The sequence below is a fragment of the Moschus berezovskii genome, chromosome 6 (assembly GCF_049115385.1).
Source record: "Moschus berezovskii isolate FMDL1 chromosome 6, NW_MosBer_1.0, whole genome shotgun sequence".
In the NCBI taxonomy this organism is placed as follows: Eukaryota; Metazoa; Chordata; class Mammalia; order Artiodactyla; family Moschidae; genus Moschus; species Moschus berezovskii.
Genome location: NC_142465.1, coordinates 116,172,099 through 116,191,503, shown reverse-complemented (window position 1 = coordinate 116,191,503; position 19,405 = coordinate 116,172,099). Strand labels below are relative to the sequence as shown.

The 19,405-nt window shown below is 53.9% G+C and overlaps 1 protein-coding gene across 2 annotated transcripts; it reads right to left on the bottom strand.

The window, feature by feature from the left end:
- Nucleotides 1-360: 360 nt before the first annotated feature.
- L3MBTL2 (L3MBTL histone methyl-lysine binding protein 2) lies at nucleotides 361-19,117 on the bottom strand. Of its 2 annotated transcripts, XM_055395756.2 has the most exons (18): nucleotides 19,007-19,067; nucleotides 17,204-17,288; nucleotides 16,464-16,704; nucleotides 14,785-14,918; nucleotides 11,671-11,794; nucleotides 10,746-10,825; nucleotides 9,300-9,417; nucleotides 8,783-8,917; nucleotides 8,430-8,518; nucleotides 7,005-7,236; nucleotides 6,423-6,499; nucleotides 6,147-6,251; nucleotides 5,201-5,348; nucleotides 4,756-4,838; nucleotides 4,214-4,448; nucleotides 3,648-3,713; nucleotides 2,701-2,817; nucleotides 361-2,287 (listed from the first exon to the last, which is right to left on the bottom strand). In XM_055395756.2, exons 2-18 carry the CDS (start codon nucleotides 17,204-17,206, stop codon nucleotides 2,175-2,177), a joined length of 2,100 nt encoding a protein of 699 aa, XP_055251731.1. In that variant the 5' UTR covers nucleotides 17,207-17,288; nucleotides 19,007-19,067; the 3' UTR covers nucleotides 361-2,174. The 2 variants fall into 2 exon arrangements, with proteins under 2 accessions (XP_055251731.1, XP_055251730.1); XM_055395755.2 differs by lacking the exon at nucleotides 17,204-17,288 and having other exon boundaries at nucleotides 19,007-19,117.
- Nucleotides 19,118-19,405: the final 288 nt, after the last annotated feature.

Genomic DNA, 19,405 nt, shown 5'->3' with positions numbered 1-19,405 from the left:
CAAAGTCCCATCCAAGGGCAAGGGCAATGGAGGGACAAGCGTTCATTCTGTGCCTTGAGCTAAAACATCCTGGAGGTCACCACTTCCATCTGTGACTGACTAACCTCTAGGTCCCAGGGATGTATGTCCACTTGGTCATATACTCACTGAGGGCACCTTTGTTGGGCACGAGTGGCATAAAGACATGGGCTGGGCCTTGGGGAGCCCAGGGTCCTAGGAGTGGAGTGGCAGGGACAGGTAACAGCGTGTTGCTTTGGGGACACATGTTGTTTTGCACCCTTCATGGGTGAACTCTCCCCGTCTCTGTAGCCAACCTGGTGGGGTGGTGTCTCAGAACAGAAGGAACACTGACAGACCGACTGCAGCAGAAAGGGATTTAATCGTCTCATAGGATTTAAGTGTGGGAAGCCCATCTGGGGCTGGAACGGCGGCTAAACTTGTCCTCTGGTCCTTCTTGCTGCGCCCAAGCACTGTGGGCATCAACTTCTTCACTCAGGAAGAAGCAAAACTGAAGGCCAAACAAGTCCCATCACCCCAGAACCTCTTCACTCAGAACTTGATCCTTTAAGGGCAAGAGCATAGGAGACAATTCTCCTCAGCTGGGCAAGTCACCCTCAACAAAGGCAGGCGATGCGAGCAGGCTGTGGAACTGCAAGCCACTGTCAGCCACCTTCCTCCACTGACCCACCCGTCACCGTGAGGTGGGTGAGGGGAGGCACAGCCCCTGTCACATTTAGGGGAGTTCAGGCTGCAAGAGGAGGCTTCTAGGCCTCATTTCTATTCCATGTAGGCCTGCACAGTGCCTTTAGGAAAGGACAAAAGATCTGGTTCTCTCTGAACTGAAATTGGCTCCCCTTGGGCTGGTCACCCATCTCTGGGATGACCCAACAGCAGGGTCCTCAACACACCCAAGGTCAGCACCCCATCTGGTAAGGATGGACTGTGCCAGCTATTACAGGGGAACACAGGGACACACCCAGTGGTGCTGTCTCTACTCAAACATGTGGAAGCAAAGAGAAGGGCTGAGGACAGCAGCCTGTTACCACCTAGGTCCCAAGCCTCCTGAAGAGAGGGTGGGTCAGAGGGAGAAGACAGCTTCAAAGGAGACTTTAACTGTGGAAAATAAGCAGCTGAAATGTGGGCAGACGCTAGGTGAACTTCTTGAATGTACTTTCAGAGGAGCAGCAGAATCAAAATATATTATGGAGTTAAGGACATGCAGTGAGGAAAAGAACCAAGAAGTATGTCCCTGCCTCCAGGAGCTCCCTCAGGGCCACGTCAGCCAGCAGGGCGGACCATCCCGTGTCAAGGCCCCAAGACTTTCTGGCAAGGCCAGACCTGTTCCTGGTTAACAGAGAAAGGGAGAAAGAAAAGGGCAGGTCCTAGTCCAGCTGGGCTCCAGAGTGGGTTAAGTTCAACACTGGTGGCACCTTCTCTCTCAGGGGATACTTGCATGTGTGTGCACACACCTACCCCCACTTCCCGTGGCACAGGGACTAGTGTGGTCTCCCCTACCTGAGGCCCTGGCAAGCTCCCTTTCCCAGGGAGCAGACCTTGCCTCTGCTCCTCTTGGAAATGGAGTCAGTACCCATGCCAAGGGAAAACAGATCAAGGCCACCTCACAAGTCACCAGGACCTACATGCTGGTTACTGCTGCTCAACTGCCTGCCAGAGCTGGGCACTGGCACAGGGCTCCCCAACCTCCTGGGGGTGCCAGGAGGAGCAGAGCCCCAACCGATGCAAGAGGGGCCCTTCCGCATGGCGTCTGGGGCAGAGGCTGTACCCCTCACACCATTCACGTCCGTCAGGTGACTGTCTGTCCCCACCTCAAGACCTGCTCGGGCCTAACCACTATCCAACTTGTCTTCCGTGTGTAGCCCCCACCCTGGCAGTGGAGCAGTGTGGGGGGAGTGGAGGGGACTAGTGAGGAAGAGCTTCAGGAACTTGAGCTGGAGAGGGAGCTGCTCGCAGGTAGCCCTCATCACAGGGCCTTGCTGGAGAGGGCAGAGGCCAGAGGCGACCCCGGCTGCTCCTTGGGTGCCCGGCCCCCACAGCACCAGGCAAAATTTATGCAAAAAGGCTCAGTCTCCAAAGTAAAGTAGGTTGGCATGGTGGCAAGAGAGGCACCCTAGGCTGGCTTCTGGCTGTGGCTTCTGGCTGGCAGCGAGGAAGGCTCAGCTGTCCGTCTCCTGTTTAATGTTCTCGACGGGCACAGGCAGCGCTGGACTCGGGGCCTTGTCGGCTGTGGCCACGTCCAGGTGCTCTTCCTTCACACGTACGGTGATGACTGAAGAGGAAGAGCGGGGCAAGGAGGAGAGACGCGGCGCTCAGGGTCTAGAGGAGAAGCCGGGCTTCCAACAGACAGGGGCCCTCGGGGTGTAGCGGGGAGAGCCCCTGCCCCTCTGTGGGGCAGGCAGTAGCCAAGGCCTAGGGTCCTGTCCCACCAGCCTGGCAGGCAGCCCACCCTGCTAAGGGCTGGGGCTGGGCGTGGAGGACCAGGCCAGTGCTCAGCTCCATTCAGAGCTGGGGCCGGGTGTCTGGGAAGCCCTCCAGGCCCAGTGGTCTGAGAGAGGTTGCTCTGTGCCCAGAAAATGCCCTTCAAGCCTGACTCTGCTCTTCTGCGCCAGGTCGGGAAGGAGAGGACTGGCCTCTGAGCAGGGAGCCACCCACCGGCCCCGGCCCTGCCCGGGAGGCTCTTACTGTCATCAGGAGTGGGCTCCGATGGGACCTTCTCCACTGCCTGCAGGTCCTCCTCCAGCAGGGCCTTCTTGGACCCCTGTCTGAGGGGCCGTGTCTTGGCCGGTGGTATTCTTTTTCCTTGGAATAAAAACAGAATTCAACCCACGTATCCACATGAAACAGCGGTCAGGCAGCCCAGCAGAGGGGTAGGTGCCAGCTGGGGAGGACGGAGGCCCAACTCTGACCTCATACCTCAGGGCTGTGTCCAAGGCTCAGAGCTTCTCCCCAGTAAGGGGTTAGTGCCCCCACCCCGCCATGGTTGTTAAGCTTCCTGTTTCTGCTCCTCACTTTCTTCATGTCTACAGTGTGCCTTTCCCAGCCCTGATTCTGAACGGCACAGGGTCCTGCCACTTGATCCATGCCACACCCTCACAGGATCTTAACCCTGCCCAGGGACTGCACCTGTTTCCTCTCTGTTCCCTTTCGGGACATCCTCTCTTCTGCGGAGACCACGTCGGGGAGCCTAGCTCACTGCAACTTAGCCTGGGGCCTGCTGAGGTTGGGCCGGCTTGTGAGAGGTCCCCAAGCTCGGTGGTCACCCTTGCTCCCTGCCCCCGGGGATCATGAGAGCATGGCTTCCATCTCTTTGCTCTTACATCTTTTACGTTCATACACCCTAGCTGCACAGGCCTCAGAGACCAGGCCACCCCCGACCCCTGCTCCAACCCATATAATCTCTCGTGTCTTTTCCTTAGCATCCTGACCACTGCCAGAGACCAGAAGACTCCCTAATTGTGCTCTGGGTCCCTAAGACACAGGGTGATGGATGGGCTCATGGTGCAAAGGGCAAAGGAGAGGTGGAACCATGAAGAGTGTGACTGATCTGGGTAGTGATCCCCTGCCCAGGGACAAAGGCTCAGGAGATCCCAGGTCCCACCCCAGCCGGACAGCTTTAGAGCATCACTTACGTTTCTTGCCAAACTGTTTCTTTTTCTTCTTTGTGGCCTCTTTGGCTTTCAGAGGTGTGGTGGGCTCTGTTGTTGAAAGACACGGACATGAGGTGAGAAGAGAGCTCTGAGAGGACACAGGCTGCAGGCACGTCCCGAGACCCCTGCCCACCCCTCACGGGCCTCCCTTACACAGGGGACGCCCCTGAAGGAAAGCCAGAGCTGGGCCGTGAGAACGGGGAGGGGGCTGCGGGGAGGGACTGGGGACAGCTGTCCCTCCTTCCCACCCGCATCACCAGGGTGCTCAGAGGGGCCGGGGAGTTACCTGGTGCACAAGGGCACGAGCATATGACAGAGTGGGCAAGGTCAAGGAAGGAGCTCTGCAGGCCAGAGGGAGAGGGAGACAGAGAGGTCAGGAGCAGGAGGGGGAGACCAGGGCCACTCTCTCCCTAGAGGTGGTCCAGGAGATGCTCGATCTCTTGCCAGAGGGCCAAAGGTGGGCATGCAGCATGGGGGGTGGGGTGCAGGGTGGTTGGCAGAAAGGAAAAAGAAAAGGAAAGTCAAGAGCCCTTCAGGAGAGCCCAGACCTGTAGCCACAGGTGGCTGGAGCTGGTAGCCAGTGAGCTCACACCAGCCAACGGGATAGATGTCCGGGGACTCGCAGTCCACCCACTGGTCATACTCGCTGTCCCAGCCATCGAAGTGGATGCTAAGGAGTCGGTGCACCACCCGCTTCACAGTGGCCACGCAGATGAGCCGGGGCTCCATCAGGTCCACGGCCTCCAGCTTCATGCCCACCTTGAAGCCGTGGTTGGGGCAGTCCTGGGATGGGGGTCAAGGCCGAGCAAATCAGCTAGGTCCTCACCCTGGCGGGGCAGTCCTGGGTGTGGGAGCGGGTCCAAGCCTGCCTGCGGGGGCGGGGGAGGGGTCCTCAGACCAGGAACCCCTCTGCACTGTGATCCCAGGCACCAGCCCCTCTGGGAGAGGGACTGGCTGACTGTTCAGCACGCATCCTCATCAGAGTTTGGGACTTGTCCCCGAAACAGCTGATCTTAGCAGCGGGGACTCGAGAGGAGAAGGGGTTGGAACCGCCACCTTGGGTGGTAGTGGGCAGGGTTGGTCTCCTCACCATGTTGAAGAGTCTCGATGGAGCTGCCTTTGCCTTGGTCTTCTCCAAGTAGGCCTCCCAGCTGAAAGTGTGAGCCTCGTGCCCTGGAGTGGAAGGCAGAGAGGAGGAGGGAGGGAGGTGAGGGGGAGTCCCGGACAGCGCCAAAGGGGTTCCTGCAGCTCCATCAGGACTCAGCCCAGAGTCTCCCCAGCACCCTTCTTCCCTCCTGCCCAGGCTGGTACCTGCTCTAGGACCATGGTCCTGTAGTGTAGGGTGCTCGCTGCCCAAAGGGACAGGTGCAGTTCTGCTCACCAAGCCACATGGGGCCAAGCCAGCCCAGACTAAGGGCTAGTGGTGACCTTGGGGAGTGCTGTCACCTCTCCAGTCCACTCAGACTTCAAGCTCCAGGGGTCTGGCTTGGCCTGTGGCCTCAACCCTGCTCCCTCCGACTCTATGCCAGTCTTACCTTTCGGGGGTGTAAGCTCAATGTCATTCTTCTGGCAGAAGTTGGCTGGGAATATGGCGTGGGAGGAGGCGTGGTAACAGAACCAGTCGGAACCATCTGTGGAGGGCCCTCCGTCCACACAGATCATCAGGTAGCCGTCCAGGAGGACCTAGTAGTGGCAGAGAGAGGCAGACAGAACCTGGTGTTCTAGACTGCACCCCTGCGCAGGGTGAGGTGACAGGACAGGGACAGGAGGTTGGAGCTGCTTTTCAGAGCACTCAGCACTCATGTAACCCATAATGGTAAAACCATCTAGCTTCCTCATGTGTGGTCAGTCATGTCAGACTCTGCAACCCCATGGACTCAGTCCGCCAAGCTCCTCTGTCCATGGGATTCTCCAGGCAAGAATACTGGAGTAGGTTGCCATTTCCTTTCCCAGGGGATCTTCCTGATTCCCTCAATGGACACCACATGCTGTGCCAGCAGGAACTGTGTCTGTCCTTTTGTCACTGTGTTCTCAGGGATGAACCCAGGGGCCCAGCCTGAAGGTTTGCTAGATGGACAAATCAGTGTGTTCCCAGGAGGGCCAAGGGGTGGTGGCTGGCTCCTCAGGCTGCAGCAGTAAGAGAGGGCTGCAGCAACGCCAGCCCCCAAAGGAGACAGCAGGAGATGGTGGGAAGGCCTACACTTGCCCCAGGACTAGGCTCAGGCCAGGTGTTTAGTAGCACCCACGGGTGGCTGGCCAGGGACTCGGCCAACCTGACAGCTAGATGCCGTGGCTGACATTCCTGGACCAGCCCTCAGGGTTGGCAAGCCTCTGACTCCCAACGGGAAAGCAGATTCCAAGCCAGGAGCTAAGTGTATGTGCATGAAAACCAGGCCACTCAGAAGCAGCCAGTAGGGGGCGCTCTGCCACGGCCCTGCCCATAGGAAGCACTGCTGGAGGCCAGAGGGCGCCCAGGCTCACCTTGCAGATGGTCGCCACGCAGATGTTGCCCAGATTCAGGGGGTCGATGGCCTCCAGTTTCATCCCCTCCTCAAACCAGCCACCTTCTGTGTAGACAGCTCGAACCTTAAAGGAATGGGGCAGTTGGGCAATCTCTGGGCTGACTGGAGGAGGGGTGGGGAACAGGCCTCAGCTGCCGACGGCCTGGCAAGGAAACGGGGAGGGGAGGGGAGATCCGGGGCCTCAGGTCTGTAGTGGACCTGCGGCCAAGGGGCAGTGCCCAGGGCTGGGCCTCACCTTCTTAAACAAGTAAGGAACAGCGTCACAATAGATCTTCCGGAAGGTGGGGTGGTGGGCCATGTCGCTGCGCCTCTCTTTTAGGGAGACAGAGGAGGGAGGAAGGGAGAGAAGGAAGTTGAAGCTGCTAACACGACCATCTCCACACCTCCCCCAGAATGTGGGGCTGCTCAGCAACATCCCACCTGCACCCAGGAGCTCTCTGTTGGAACTATTCAGCCCTGAGGACCCAGACTCCTCCCACGTCGCAAGGAGAGGATGTGGCCTGGAACCTCTAGTTGTGAATTAACTTTTACCATTTCAGGTTGGAGAAGGAAATGGCAACCTACTCCAGTATTCTTGTTCGGAAAATTCTACAGACAGAGGAGCCTGGCAGGCTACAGTCCATGGGGTCACAAAGAGTTGGGCATGACTAAGCAACTAACACATACAACACACTTCAGGCTGAGTGTCCTTGGTCAAGTCACTCAACCTCTCGGGACACCTGGTCAAGTCCTGCCCCCATTACTCAGAGTAGTTGTGGGGTGCAGAAATGTCCCCCGCCCCCGACCCAGGCCCATGCTGGTCAGGGACTCGGCTAACCTGACAGCTTGATGCCGTGGCCGACTCGCCTGGACCATCCCACAGGGTGGATCAGGGGACTCCACATGTGGCACCAGAAGTCATCATCACTGTCGCCATCCTCGTAGAGGAGCCGCAGGCGACCCCCAATGACTGTGTCCACCACAGCCATGCGGGTCTGGGACACCTGGGACTTGTCCACCACCTCCAGCCGCATGCCTTGCCGAAAGGGGTACTTCATGCTCTCCACCATCTGCAATGACATCAGAACACAGGCCTGCTGGGGTCGATCCCTCCCTCCCACTGTCCTATCCTGTCCTGTCCCTTGGGGGTAACCAGAGGATGGGACGGGGCAGCAGGAAGCTGGCAGAGGAGCCCCTCCTGCCCGCCAGGTTCCACCCTGGCTCCCAAGTCCCGGGATGATAGAATATTTACAGTGTGTGCACCAAAATGCCAGCAACTCACTGTGCTGGGAATCATAGACTGCTTTTCAGATTAAGCAAACAGGTGCCCCAGGGAGGTCGTGTGACTCACTTGGAGTCACACGGGGTCATTAGTGCCAGAGCTGAGCCACAAATCTCGGCCTGGGGTCCAGCTCTGTGCTCTTTCAGGGATCTGCACTCTGATCACGAGTCCCTCCCAGTGCTCTCTACCTTCCAGCCCCTGCTGACAGCACTCACTAAACCAGCCTGGTGTTTCTAGAGAACTGAGCACCCTTTGCCTCGATACCTCTAATTTCAGCCCTGGCCCCGCTGGGCTGCAGCTCTGAACGGCTCTCCTAGCACCTCAGCAGTAATGCCTGACCCTTGGACACAGCCAAGGACAGCGACCAAGATCCCACAGCTGCTCTAGAGCCCCGGTGGTGGGGCCTGGGTGAAGAGACAGGTGGTTCTGTCTGCTGAGATTCTAGGACTGTCCTGCCTGGGATAGAGGTTGGGTGCGGAAGTTCTGTGGGGCTTTTCCAGCTCCAGGGCACTGCGCACTCAGGGAGAGCCATTCCAGTTTCTCAGTGGTGGTGGGGACTAAGCAGTGCAATTCCAAATCCCACCAGGAGGGGGAGGGTGCCAGATGGCAGTGCCCTGTATACAAGCACTTAATCAAGTCTATTGAATGAATAGAGGTCTCCTACATTGCAGGCAGATTCTTTACCACTCGCACCACCTGGGAAGCCCAGTTGAATGCTTCTGAAAATGCTGTGAGCAAAGGGAAGGATCTGGAAGAGCACACCAGCAGACAAAGCAACAGGACCGATGAGGCTGGATCAGAGCAGGGAGGAGGCTAATGGTAGATGATGCCCACCACCCATACTAAGGGAATCTGGAGCTGCTCTGATGGCTAAACCAAGGGGATCTTAGAAAAAATACTCCAGTGAGCAGCACCAAGGACAAACAAGGGGAAAGGGGCAGGAGCAGACCAGTTAGGAGACCCCAGGGTGCTCTGACAGACCTTGATATGGAAGTCCACGGGAAGTGTCCTGGAGCCCACCAGGCGTTTCATGAGGTAGCCCTTCCAGTCGGTGAACTTGGCATGGATGGCTGGGGAGACAGAGCAGAATCCTGAATACAGACTGCCACCACTCTGCTGACGGGTGCCGGTCTGCCCCAGAGAGCAGCAGAGGGGCCTGAATAACATATTTCTGCCTTCTCAGGCCGGCAGTGCTGGACTCCCCAACCTGGACCTGCCCTGGGGCCTCAGGACGAGGGAGGAAAGGAAGCGAGGAGGCAGGTGGGCTCTGGGCTGGTCTGACTTCTCCCAGGGGCCCACAGGAACCAGGACAGGGAGCACTCTCATCAACTCACTCCGCGGGGGCACCAGGATCTTGCTGTTGATGGCACACCAGCCGATGGGGTGGACATCCACAGTCCCCAGGTTGCACCAGAAGTCATGGCTGGCATCATTTTCAAAGCCTTCATACCGGAGCAGCACCCGGTACCCTGAGCAGGAGGAAGGGGAGGTGAACTCTTAGGCCTTCTTGCTTCTCCAGCCTAAACCAGGCTGCCTACTCCAAGAACCCCTTCTACAACAGCCAGAGCGAAAACAAACCCCTGCCATGTACCTGGAAAGCAGCATGGCACAGCAGGGGGAGTAATTTTCTATGGCCTGATCGACCCCGGAATGAACTTCAAAACGGGAGTTTCAAACTCTCCAAGCTCTGCGGTCCCCTCTAAGGTAGGTAGCATGAAAGCACAGCAAGGAGGGAGAACGAAACTCCAGTGGGCGGGTTTTTTATGAAGCTGATGTCTGTTCCGACCCTACCTGTCCATCTGGAGATGTCGCCCCTAGCCCCGACCACGCCTTGGCCAGAGAAGCACCCACCTGCCGCCTGGATGACCGAGGCGATCCAGTACACCCGGCTGGGGAGCACGGCATCGCTGTTGAGTACCTCCACCTTCATTCCCTTCATCACATCCTCCCACTGGTCATAGAGTGGGACCTGCGTGGGGGTGAGAGGGTTCAAGGGGACAGTGAGCCACCTGGGTGGGCAGAGGAGAGTGGCTGGCTGCAGGGCCTCACAAAACACTGTATCCTCTCCTTTGCCCCTTGGTGTTTCCCCTCACTGTGTGGAAGGCCAGGGCCAGGGAGGAGGCGATGCACAGATGTGTGCACCTCTGTGAAGAGCTGAGTCAGGGGATGGGAGTTGGGGTGTCAGACAGCCCTGCTAATCCCTACAGGACCGGCTCCTAGCTGTTACCCTCAGGCACATCACACCTCTGCCAGCAGACACTGAGCAGTGTGCCACTCTCACTACGGAACAGGCGCTTCTAAGACACAAACAGTGCTCCTTCAATCGTCATACCGGGTGGCTGGGTTTCTCTCGTGGGACAGTGGATAAGAATCTGCCTGCCAGTGCAGGGGACATGAGCTCAATCCCTGGTCAGGGACTAAGCACCCACAAGCCAAGGGGCAACTAAGCCCTTGCGCCATAACGAGACGCCCCTGTGCTCCGCAACAAAGACCCAATGTAGCCAAAATAAATAGGCCTTCTCCAGATTTCCTGGGGTTTAGGAAATTGGTTTGAAAGATGAAGAGAGCCCCCTCGGCTTCTCTCTGCACCTGTGGGGGACCACTGCTCAGGCCTGCACTCCAAGCCCAGCCCTCCAGGTCTCAGCCTTGGCTGCTTCTCAGTGACAGGGGGGCTTCCCAGGTGGCTCAGTGGTAAAGAATCTGCCTGCCAATGCGGGGTTTGATCCCTGAATTGGGAAGATCCCCTGGAGGAGGAGATGACAACCCACTCTAGTGTTCTTGCCGGGAAAACTACATGGATGGAGGAGCCTGGCAGGCTATAGTCCACGGGCTCTCAAGGAGTCGGATGCAACTGAGTAGGCACTGACAGGGAGTCAGGGAACCTTTAGCAGAAGGGGTTCTAGGAGGCACCCACATCTGCCTCCCGGGAGCCAGTGGGCCGGGGGCAGTTCACAAGCACCAAGCTGTTGTCAACAGGAAAGCACTGAAAATGGGGGAAAAGAGAAAGGGATTTTCACAGTTGGCTCTGGATACCAAAGCACAAAGTGCCATTATATGAATAAGCCTCCGGGAGACCTCCATGGGGCATGCTCGAAGCCCTCGCTGAGGGTCTGTGGGAGGACTTGGTGAAGAACAAGTGGACAGAAAGGTGAATTGGAGCGAGCAGCAAAGCTGGGCTCTGAACACACAGACTTCATCCTGCTCCCTCCTGGTGCCAAAGCAGCGAGGCAGGTGGGTGAGCCAGCGGCAGCGCCTAGGCCCCTGCCCTCCCTTCCCCCTCGTCCCCAGGGCACTCACATGCTTAAAGCAGCTGACAGGAGCAGCCTTGTAACTGTGATCCTTCAGGAACTTCCCCCAGTCGAAACCCAAGACCAGCGCTGTAGAGCCAAGAGGACCAGAGTTGAGGGGTCGAAGTGGGGAGCTCTTGCAGCAGTCACTCCAGGAAGCTGGGTGGGCCTGAGGACTGGGAGCAGCCTGGGCCCGCCCAATACCTGCCCCAGCAGTGGCCACTGCAGGAACCTGGGCCTGGGGAGTGGGAGCACATGCCCCTTCCCACCGTGCAGCCTGGGTTCGCCCCATACCTGCCCCAGCAGTGGCCATCGGGATGGGACGGGGAGGACCTCATCCAGAGGCTGCCAGACTCTCAGTAGAGGAAACACTCAGAGGGAAATGTCTGATCTTTCTACCCCCAGAGAAAGATGGAAATTCAAAGACCCTCGGGCTTAAATTCCTCAGACCGCCCCCAACCTCTCATTGGCCACAGCCAATCTAGTTGGTGGGAGGCACACACACCACAGCCCCTCCAGTCCTGATCTGGGAGCTGGGTCAGACCACTTAATGCACAGCTTCCAGTCTACATTTACTTAGAAACAGCTACTCATGCTCAGAAAGAGGAGTTCCTTATCCCATCACCCTTCTTCACACCAGATCTAGGTCTCCACTGCCCCAGGGAAACAAAAGCCAGAGGGCTACAGGCAATGCTAAACAAAGGAAGCTAACTCTTGGCTTTTAAGTGCTGAAGAGAAGAGTGATTGAGGGATCTTCTGGGCCATCTCAGTTACTCCCAGGTGAGGAAGATGCCATCTAAAGCAAGCCTGAGCTGGCCCTTTCTAGCTGGCCTCCTTCTCCAATCCTGGCTCCTAGGGAGCACCCCCTCCCCCACCTGCTGAGTCCTGGGCACCACACCCCACCGGCTTCCTGAGCACCAGTCCCACTGACTTACCGTCCTGCCCGGTTGGGGTTCCATCGGCGAGCTGTCCTGTCCCCTGGGAGTGGAGGAAGGCTCCAATTTTGGCAGACCAGGCAGCTTTGTGCAGGACTTTGGCCTTCTTGGTAGGTGGTTTTCCCTGGAGGGAGGAGAGCCTGTCTAGCCTAAAGGCTGATAACAAGGCTCTGGATTTGGACTGCCCAGGTAACCTCTTTGGGATTCCAGTTTCTTCACTTGTAAATCAAGATGATAACAATTACAATGCTTAGCTCAGGGGGGAGTTGCAAGGGTGAGGGTCACAAATTGTGCTGAACTCAGTAAGCACTTAGCTATTGTTCACCTGCAGGGGCGGGGGAGGGGGGGGTTGGCAGAGCCGGAGGGCAGGGAGGGATACATTTTCCATCTTTTAAGCCCGGCTACTGCCAGAAACCTCTTGCTGGAGGCCAAAGCTCTCAACCTTCTCTTGGTGCTCCTATAGGTTTATGGCAGAGAAGGCTTATGAACTGAACAGAGTTTATAAGGTGCTCAAAGGGGTCCTACCCTACAGTGAAAGGCCACTGACCTGTGTGTTAGTCGCTTAGTCGTGTCCCACTCTTTGCGACCCACGGACTGTAGCCTGCCAGGCTCCTCTGTCCATGGGATTTTTCTCTAGGCAAGTATACTGGAGTGGGTTGCCATTTCCTTCTCCAGGGGATTTTCCAGACCCAGGGATCAAACCCGGGTCTCCTGCATCAGAGGCAGACTCTTTACCATCTGAGCTATAGGGAAGACCTGGTGGGTAATTTGTAGCTTAAGCACCGATCAGAGGCCCAGAGAATTTATTAAAGAGATCAGTGATTGGGGGAGAATGGATAGATGCATATGTTTGGCTGAACCCCTTTGCTGTTCACCTGAAACTATCATAACAGTGTTAATCGGCTGTGTTGTTGTCTAGTCACTCAGTTGTGTCCGACTCATTTGCAACCCCATAGACTGTAGCCCATCAGGCTCCTCTGTCCATGGGATTTCCCAGGCAAGAATACTGGAGTGGGTTGCCATTTCCTTCTCCAGGGGATCTTCCTGACCCAGGGATCAAACCCACCTCTCTTGCATTGGCAGGCGGATTCTTTACCACTGAGCTGCAAAGGAAACTACTGTAATATAAAGAAGAAGATTAAAAAAAAAAAGAGAGATCAATGAACTAGAAATGTGGGTTTAGGGAGTTCCCTGATGGTCTAGTGGTTAGGATCTGGAGCTTTCACTGCCATGGACAGGGTTCAATCCCTGGTCAGGGAACTAAGATCCTGCAAGTCAAGCGGCACAGCCAAACTTTAAAATAAAAAAATGTGGGTTTAAGTTCCAAAATCACTGCAGATGGTGACTGCAGCCATAAAATAAAAAGACACTCCTTGGAAGAAAAGTTATGACCAACCTAGACAGCATATTAAAAAGCAGAGACATGTCTCTGCCAACAAAGGTCCATCTAGTCAAGGCTATGGTTTTTCCAGTGGTTATGTATGAATGTGAGAGTTGGACTATAAAGAAAGCTGAGCGCTGAAGAATTGATGCTTTTGAACTGTGGTGTTGGAGAAGACTCTTGAGAGTCCCTTGGACTGCAAGGAGATCCAACCAGTCCATCCTAAAGGAAATCAGTCCTTTGGAAGGACTGATGCTGAAGATGAAACTCCAATACTTTGGCCACCTGATGCGAAGAGCTGACTCATTGGAAAAGACCCTGATGTTGGGAAAGATTGAAGGCGGAAGGAGAAAGGGACAACAGAGGATGAGATGGTTGGATGGCATCACCGACTCAATAGACATTAGTTTAAGTAAACTCTAGGAGTTGGTGATGGACAGGGAGGCCTGGAATGCTGCAGTCCATGGGGTCGCAAAGAGTCGGACATGACTAAGCGACTGAATAAAACTGAAGTTCCACACAGACCTGGCGCCAAAGCCTGGCTCTTCAATTTTATTTGTGTAACTCTGAGTAAGTTAGTAAAAATTTTTGAGCCTTTGAAATAGGTATCTTTAAAAATTCATTTTAAAAAAATCAATTTTTAGGAATCACTGGTTAGACTGAGGGTGCTAAGCCCTTCTCAAGTATCCCCAGACTGTAGGTAGTAACAATGTTACTAGCAGCTCACTGGGAAGGACTTTCTTATGCCCTGGCTAAAATCTGCAAAGTGAGGGAACAAAATGCAGGAGGCTTTAACTAGAAGAGCTGGGCTGAGACCCACAGTAAACATCAGGCTTCACAGGACAATCACCTGGGGTGCTCATTAAAGCCTCCTATGTCTAGGCTGTGCTTCCTCCCAATTAAACCAGAATCTTCATGAGATTTTTGAAACTTTCCAGGTGACCCCTACGTGTAGTCAAGTTTGCAAACCAGTATAGTGAAGACACAAGGCCAGGCTCCAGTCTCAGCTCTGTCCTTTTCCTACAGAGCCCACAGGTAAATCATTCTTCCTCTCTGGACCTCAGCACACTTGTCAATTAGTATGTGGGTTAGACAACACAGCTCCAAGAATCCTTCCCCTTCTCAGAGTTCTACAAATATCGTTAGTTAACTAGAGATTGGTAAGACTAGTTGGTAATACCAACTAGAGGTTGGTAAGACTTTCTAGGCAGCTGCCTGTGGAATGGAGTCAGAGACAAGACACCATCTCCTCAAACCCACCGTGGCCGGAGAAGCTTGTGGCCCATTTCCCAGCTTCCTTTCAGAGCATTTGTAAAAGTGCAGCAGGAAGACGGGTGCCAGACTCCCCCCAGAGTTCTTGTTTACAACTTATTGAGGGCAGCGGTTCCCTGGCGGCCCAGTGGTTAGGGCTTTGTGCTTCCACTGCAGGGGGCATGGGTTCCATCCCTGGAGCTGAGATTCCCGCATGCCACGCAGCACAGCCAAAAAGAGAAATTTTTGAGGACACATCAGACCCTAAGGTGTGAGGGTTGGGGTTGAAAGGTAGCTCCATGAATCTGCAACTTATTGAGCTCCAGAAATGGATGCATAAGAAATACCAGGCCGTTTACAACCTCAGAAGGCCAAAAGCAACGTCCTGCCCAAGCCCTCTGGGCCTCTCGTCAACACAGTTGGTGGTTCCTGACTCAGCACCCAGGGCCCCAGGAAGGGTCTTCCAAGTGACTGCCTCTCACCTGTAATCTCGCCAAGATACTGGCTTTCTTGGAGTTGGAGGAGTAGCTCCTGGAACAGGAGACGCTGCAGAATCTCTTGGTCTTGGAGAAGAAGGCTTCCCTGGTACCCACGATCCCACACATCTCACAGACAGCTGGGAAGAGAATTTAGCATGTGACTCCCTCAATCATCACCCCAATTCAAACAAAATGATGGGCCCTTTAAACCTGGGGCACTGCATTAACCCCTAAGGCTGACAGAACTGCAATAGGAGGAAGCGGTTTGGGTGCGTACCCCTGAATCTGTGTGGCATCCCGTGGCTCTGTGTGTCAACAATGGGACTAAGGAGAATCCCTGCAGACAACTGGGGAAAGTTCGCAAAGAGGAAAACGAGAAGACAAAAATGCACCCATATCATTAACTTCTGTGGGCCTGTTTTCTTCTCATCTCTAAAGAGGCTGAACTAGATCACTGTTTCATCCCTGATATCACATTAGAATCACCTGGAAAGCATTTAAAAATGCCCTGATTAGAATGATCTGATCTGTGGTGGGACACAGACATCAGTGGTTATGAGAAGTTCCCCAGATGATTCTAATGTGTGGCCAGGTGCATGCACCCCCAGACTAGATGGTCTCTAATAGTTCATTCTAGTTCCAAGATTCTAAGATAATGACTAGAAGAAGACAGAAGGGAGAAAAATAAAAGAAAGGGGAGACAGGACTTCCCTGGTGGTGCCTGCCAGTGCAGGAGAGGAGGATTTGATCCTTGGGCTGGGAAGATTACACATGCCACACTGCGGCTAAGCCCATGCCCCACATCTACTGAGCCCACGTGCTGCAACTACTGAAGCCCGCGCACCTACAGCCTGTGGTCCACAATGAGAGAGGCCACCACAAGGAGCCCGTATACTACAACGAAGTACCCCCATTTGCTACAACTAGAGAAAGCCTGCGTGCAGCAATGAAGACCCAGTGCAACCAACAGCAACATAAATAATTTAATAAATAAAAATAAAAGGGGAGAGAGGAAAAGAAAACAGGATGAATGGAGAGGCAAAGAGTATTAGATGCTCCTCTTCTAAAGAGTAAAGAAAAAAAAAAAGTAAAGAGACAAGGAAACAGGAGTGTCATCACAGACCATCTAACCTGCCTCTTTGCACAGGCAGTCCCCACACTGGAGGCCCTGACACAAAGGTCCAGCAGCTATGCAAGCATCACACCTCTGAAGCCAACTGGCTTCCAGATGTTTCACGGGGATTCTTATCTGTCCTCATCCTCTTACCTGGAGGTTACTTAATTCTATATTTCCTTGCCTCTCACTTCCAACTCACTATTTCTTGTTCCTTCCCAGAGAGTAACCAGATCACATTAGGTGTCGTATATTCTCAAGACCCAGGCTTAGAAATCCACCAACTATTATTATTTACACAAACGCAAAAGCACCACCATGTTAAGGACCGGCATCTAATACATGCTGAATGAATATTAATTGGGAGAAAAGAATGAGATCACAACTTGAAATCAGACTGAAATGACCCTTGGGGATACTTGGGGTGCCTCTGTCTCTCTCACGGGTCCTTAGACATCAGATCAAAGAGCCCTTTACACCTGGACAGCTCCGCCCACCTGGCCTGCATCTACCTCTCCATCCATAGCCTCTGAAACCGCCCTATCTTCGGGGGACACTTTGAAGGCACCTGGCTCAGAACCACTGCCGTCCAAGGATCGGGGCGTCCCAGGGCTGAGCAGATGCAGCGGGGAGGTGGGCAGTTCCCCCGCTTCCCGATCCTCATGTTCTGCTTCACTTGACTCTTCGAGATAGGAGCTGCTCTCACTGCCTGCGCTGCTGTTATAACTCCGGAAACTGTCATAACCGCCAAAGAGCTCCAGGTCATCGTCTTCCTCCTCCTCTTCCATCGGTTCTGAAGACAGAGTCTCCTAGGAAAATGATGACATAAAGCAGGCAGAAGCAATCATGGTTGGCTTACTGTAAAGACAAGGGAAACTCAGGTCTGCTATCAACTCCCTTTCCACTTCTTGGTCAAGTCAACACTTCTGGGCCAAGTGGCAGGTACAAACACCCCTTTCGTAAACACCAGGATCATTACTCTTGTTTATACATTTCTCAACTGCAAGTCAAAAGAATACCTTAGCCAGACAGAAACATGTATTAGGAATTCACCAGGGTCCTCTGTGGATTTATACAGTTTATACCACAATTCACACAGAACACAGTGATGTGAAAATATACTAAGCATGGTGCCTCGTGAAGACATTTTGGAAAAGATGTATTTTAGAAACTCATTCTTCCCCCTTCAGCAGATATACACCAAAGTAATTGTCGTCTGACAATTTAAATCAGACGAAAGTTAACTTGGGGCCCAGACTGCCCTAAAGAGGATTTGAGGCAAATGACATACTAGCACTTGGGACATACCATAGCTTTGGACTCAGCCTTGATCCTAACTAGCCGTGGGTCCTTGAGCAAGTTGTTTAACCTGTCTGGGTCTCAATTTTCTCATCTATAAAACAGGAAAAATATTTGGCTCAAAAGATGTGCAATGTAAAATGAGGTATTGTATATGAATCTACCTGGCATGTAGCAGAAAAGGTGTGAAGCGTTTGGGCTCTAGGCCAAGACTCCAACACCATCCCTACTATATGACCTGCAGCAGTTCAATCTCAGTGCCTCGCTTTCCCCATCTGTAAATGAGGACAATTCCACCTATTTCATAGGCTTTGGGGGAGAAGTAAGAGTTAATATGGGAAAGGCACTCAGAATAGTGACTTGCACACAGCAAGTGCTCAATAAATGCTGGTGATCATTACTGGTTAAAAGCACAGGCTCTCAAATCAGATATGCCGGAGTTGGAATCCAGGCTCTCCTACTTAGGGCTCTCCGTTTCTCCATCAGTACAATGGCTGTAACAAGCCTTCTTTAGAGGGCTGCTATGAGCACCTGCTGCTGCTGCTAAGTCACTTCAGTCGTGTCCGACTGTGCGACCCCATAGACGGAACCCCACCAGGCTCCCCCGTCCCTGGGATTCTCCAGGCAAGAACACTGGAGTGGGTTGCCATTTCCTTCTCCAATGTGTGAAAGTGAAAAGTGAAAGTGAAGTCGCTCAGTCGTGTCCGACTCTTAGGGACCCCACGGACTGCAGCCTACCAGGCTCCTCCATCCATGGGATTTTCTAGGCAAGAGTACTGGAGTGGCTTGCCATTGCCTTCTCCGTATGAGCACCTAGGCGCTATGTAAAGCCTAGTTCTGTTCCCAGCAGTCAGCGACAGCTCTAAAACTGGGAGTTATCATTCACACTCTACACTGATGATGATTCTTCTTTACTCTTGTAGAGTTTTTGAGCGATTCCACTTTATATTTATACTACACATGCAAATGTGCCAGAAAGGAAATTCAAATATAAGGTGACCAGAAGCCAAATGATGAAAGGATGTATGGGTTACAGGTGGTGGGAAGAGTGGAAAAAGAAAAACGGAGTTTTGGAACTTGACAGACTTAGTGTCCATCTCCTTCACTTTACAGCTGTGTGACCCTCCTGGGGAGTAGTACTACCCTCTCCAAGCCTCAGCTGCATGATCCATAAAAAAACACAATAACACCGGGCTTGTTACTGTGGGAGATAATGCAAGGGAACTCTCCAGATACGGAGTGTTTATTAAACTTTTTTATTTTTTTAAGTCGCTCAGTCGTGTCCGACTCTTTGCGACCCCGTGGACTGTGTAGCCTACCAGGCTTCTCCGTCCATGGGATTCTCCAGGCAAAAGTACTGGAGTGGGTTACCATTTCCTTCTCGAGGGGATCTTCCCGACCCAGGGATCGAACCCGGGTCTTCCGCATTGGAGGCAGACGCTTTAACCTCTGAGCCACCAGGGAAGCCTTATTAAGCTTTAATCTTCCTTTACTTCCCACCAGGATGTGACAGGCCTCATAGTCCCTAAAGACACCACCATGAGACAAGGGGGAGAAGGAAGATTCAGGAGCTCTCATATCCTGAACCCAGTTCCTCTTCCCCCAGGCCAGTGAAGCTGTTCCTCCCTCAACCTCACTCGGACCCAGGAGAACAGGAGCAAAAGGCGACGCCAATCGCCTCTGGCCTTGCTCAGCCTAACTACCTGTTTATCCATCCTTCCATCCTCCACCCTCCAGGCGTCGCTCAAAGGCCCACCGAGCGAGGCTCTCGGGGTTCCCTTTCCCAGTCACGAGAAGTCCTCCCCCTCTCACCTCGACGCGCCGGGTTTTCTCCATGAGACCTAACACAGTTTCTTCAACCTTCACCAGGTGCAGGAAGCCATATTGGCTTCGCCACTCTCCCGGAGCGCACTCATTGGCCGCCTCCCAGGGCCGAGGGCCAATCACGCTTCAGGAAAGAGGTAAAGCCGGTTCCGCGCTCGCCTGAGCCCCGCCTCACCCATAAGTCGCGGGTGCTTATGGGACTTGTAGTTTCCTCTGGACTGCGCGTGGAGGGGGTCGTTGCTATGGCGACGTGAAATTTTCCGGGCCTCAGACCTGCCCGGCCGGGAAGATAGTTTTTGCTTCTCCACGGTAACCTCTTGCTATCACACCGACTCCATTCTTCATTAAACAATTATTGAATATCTAAGAAGCGACTTCACTTTTACT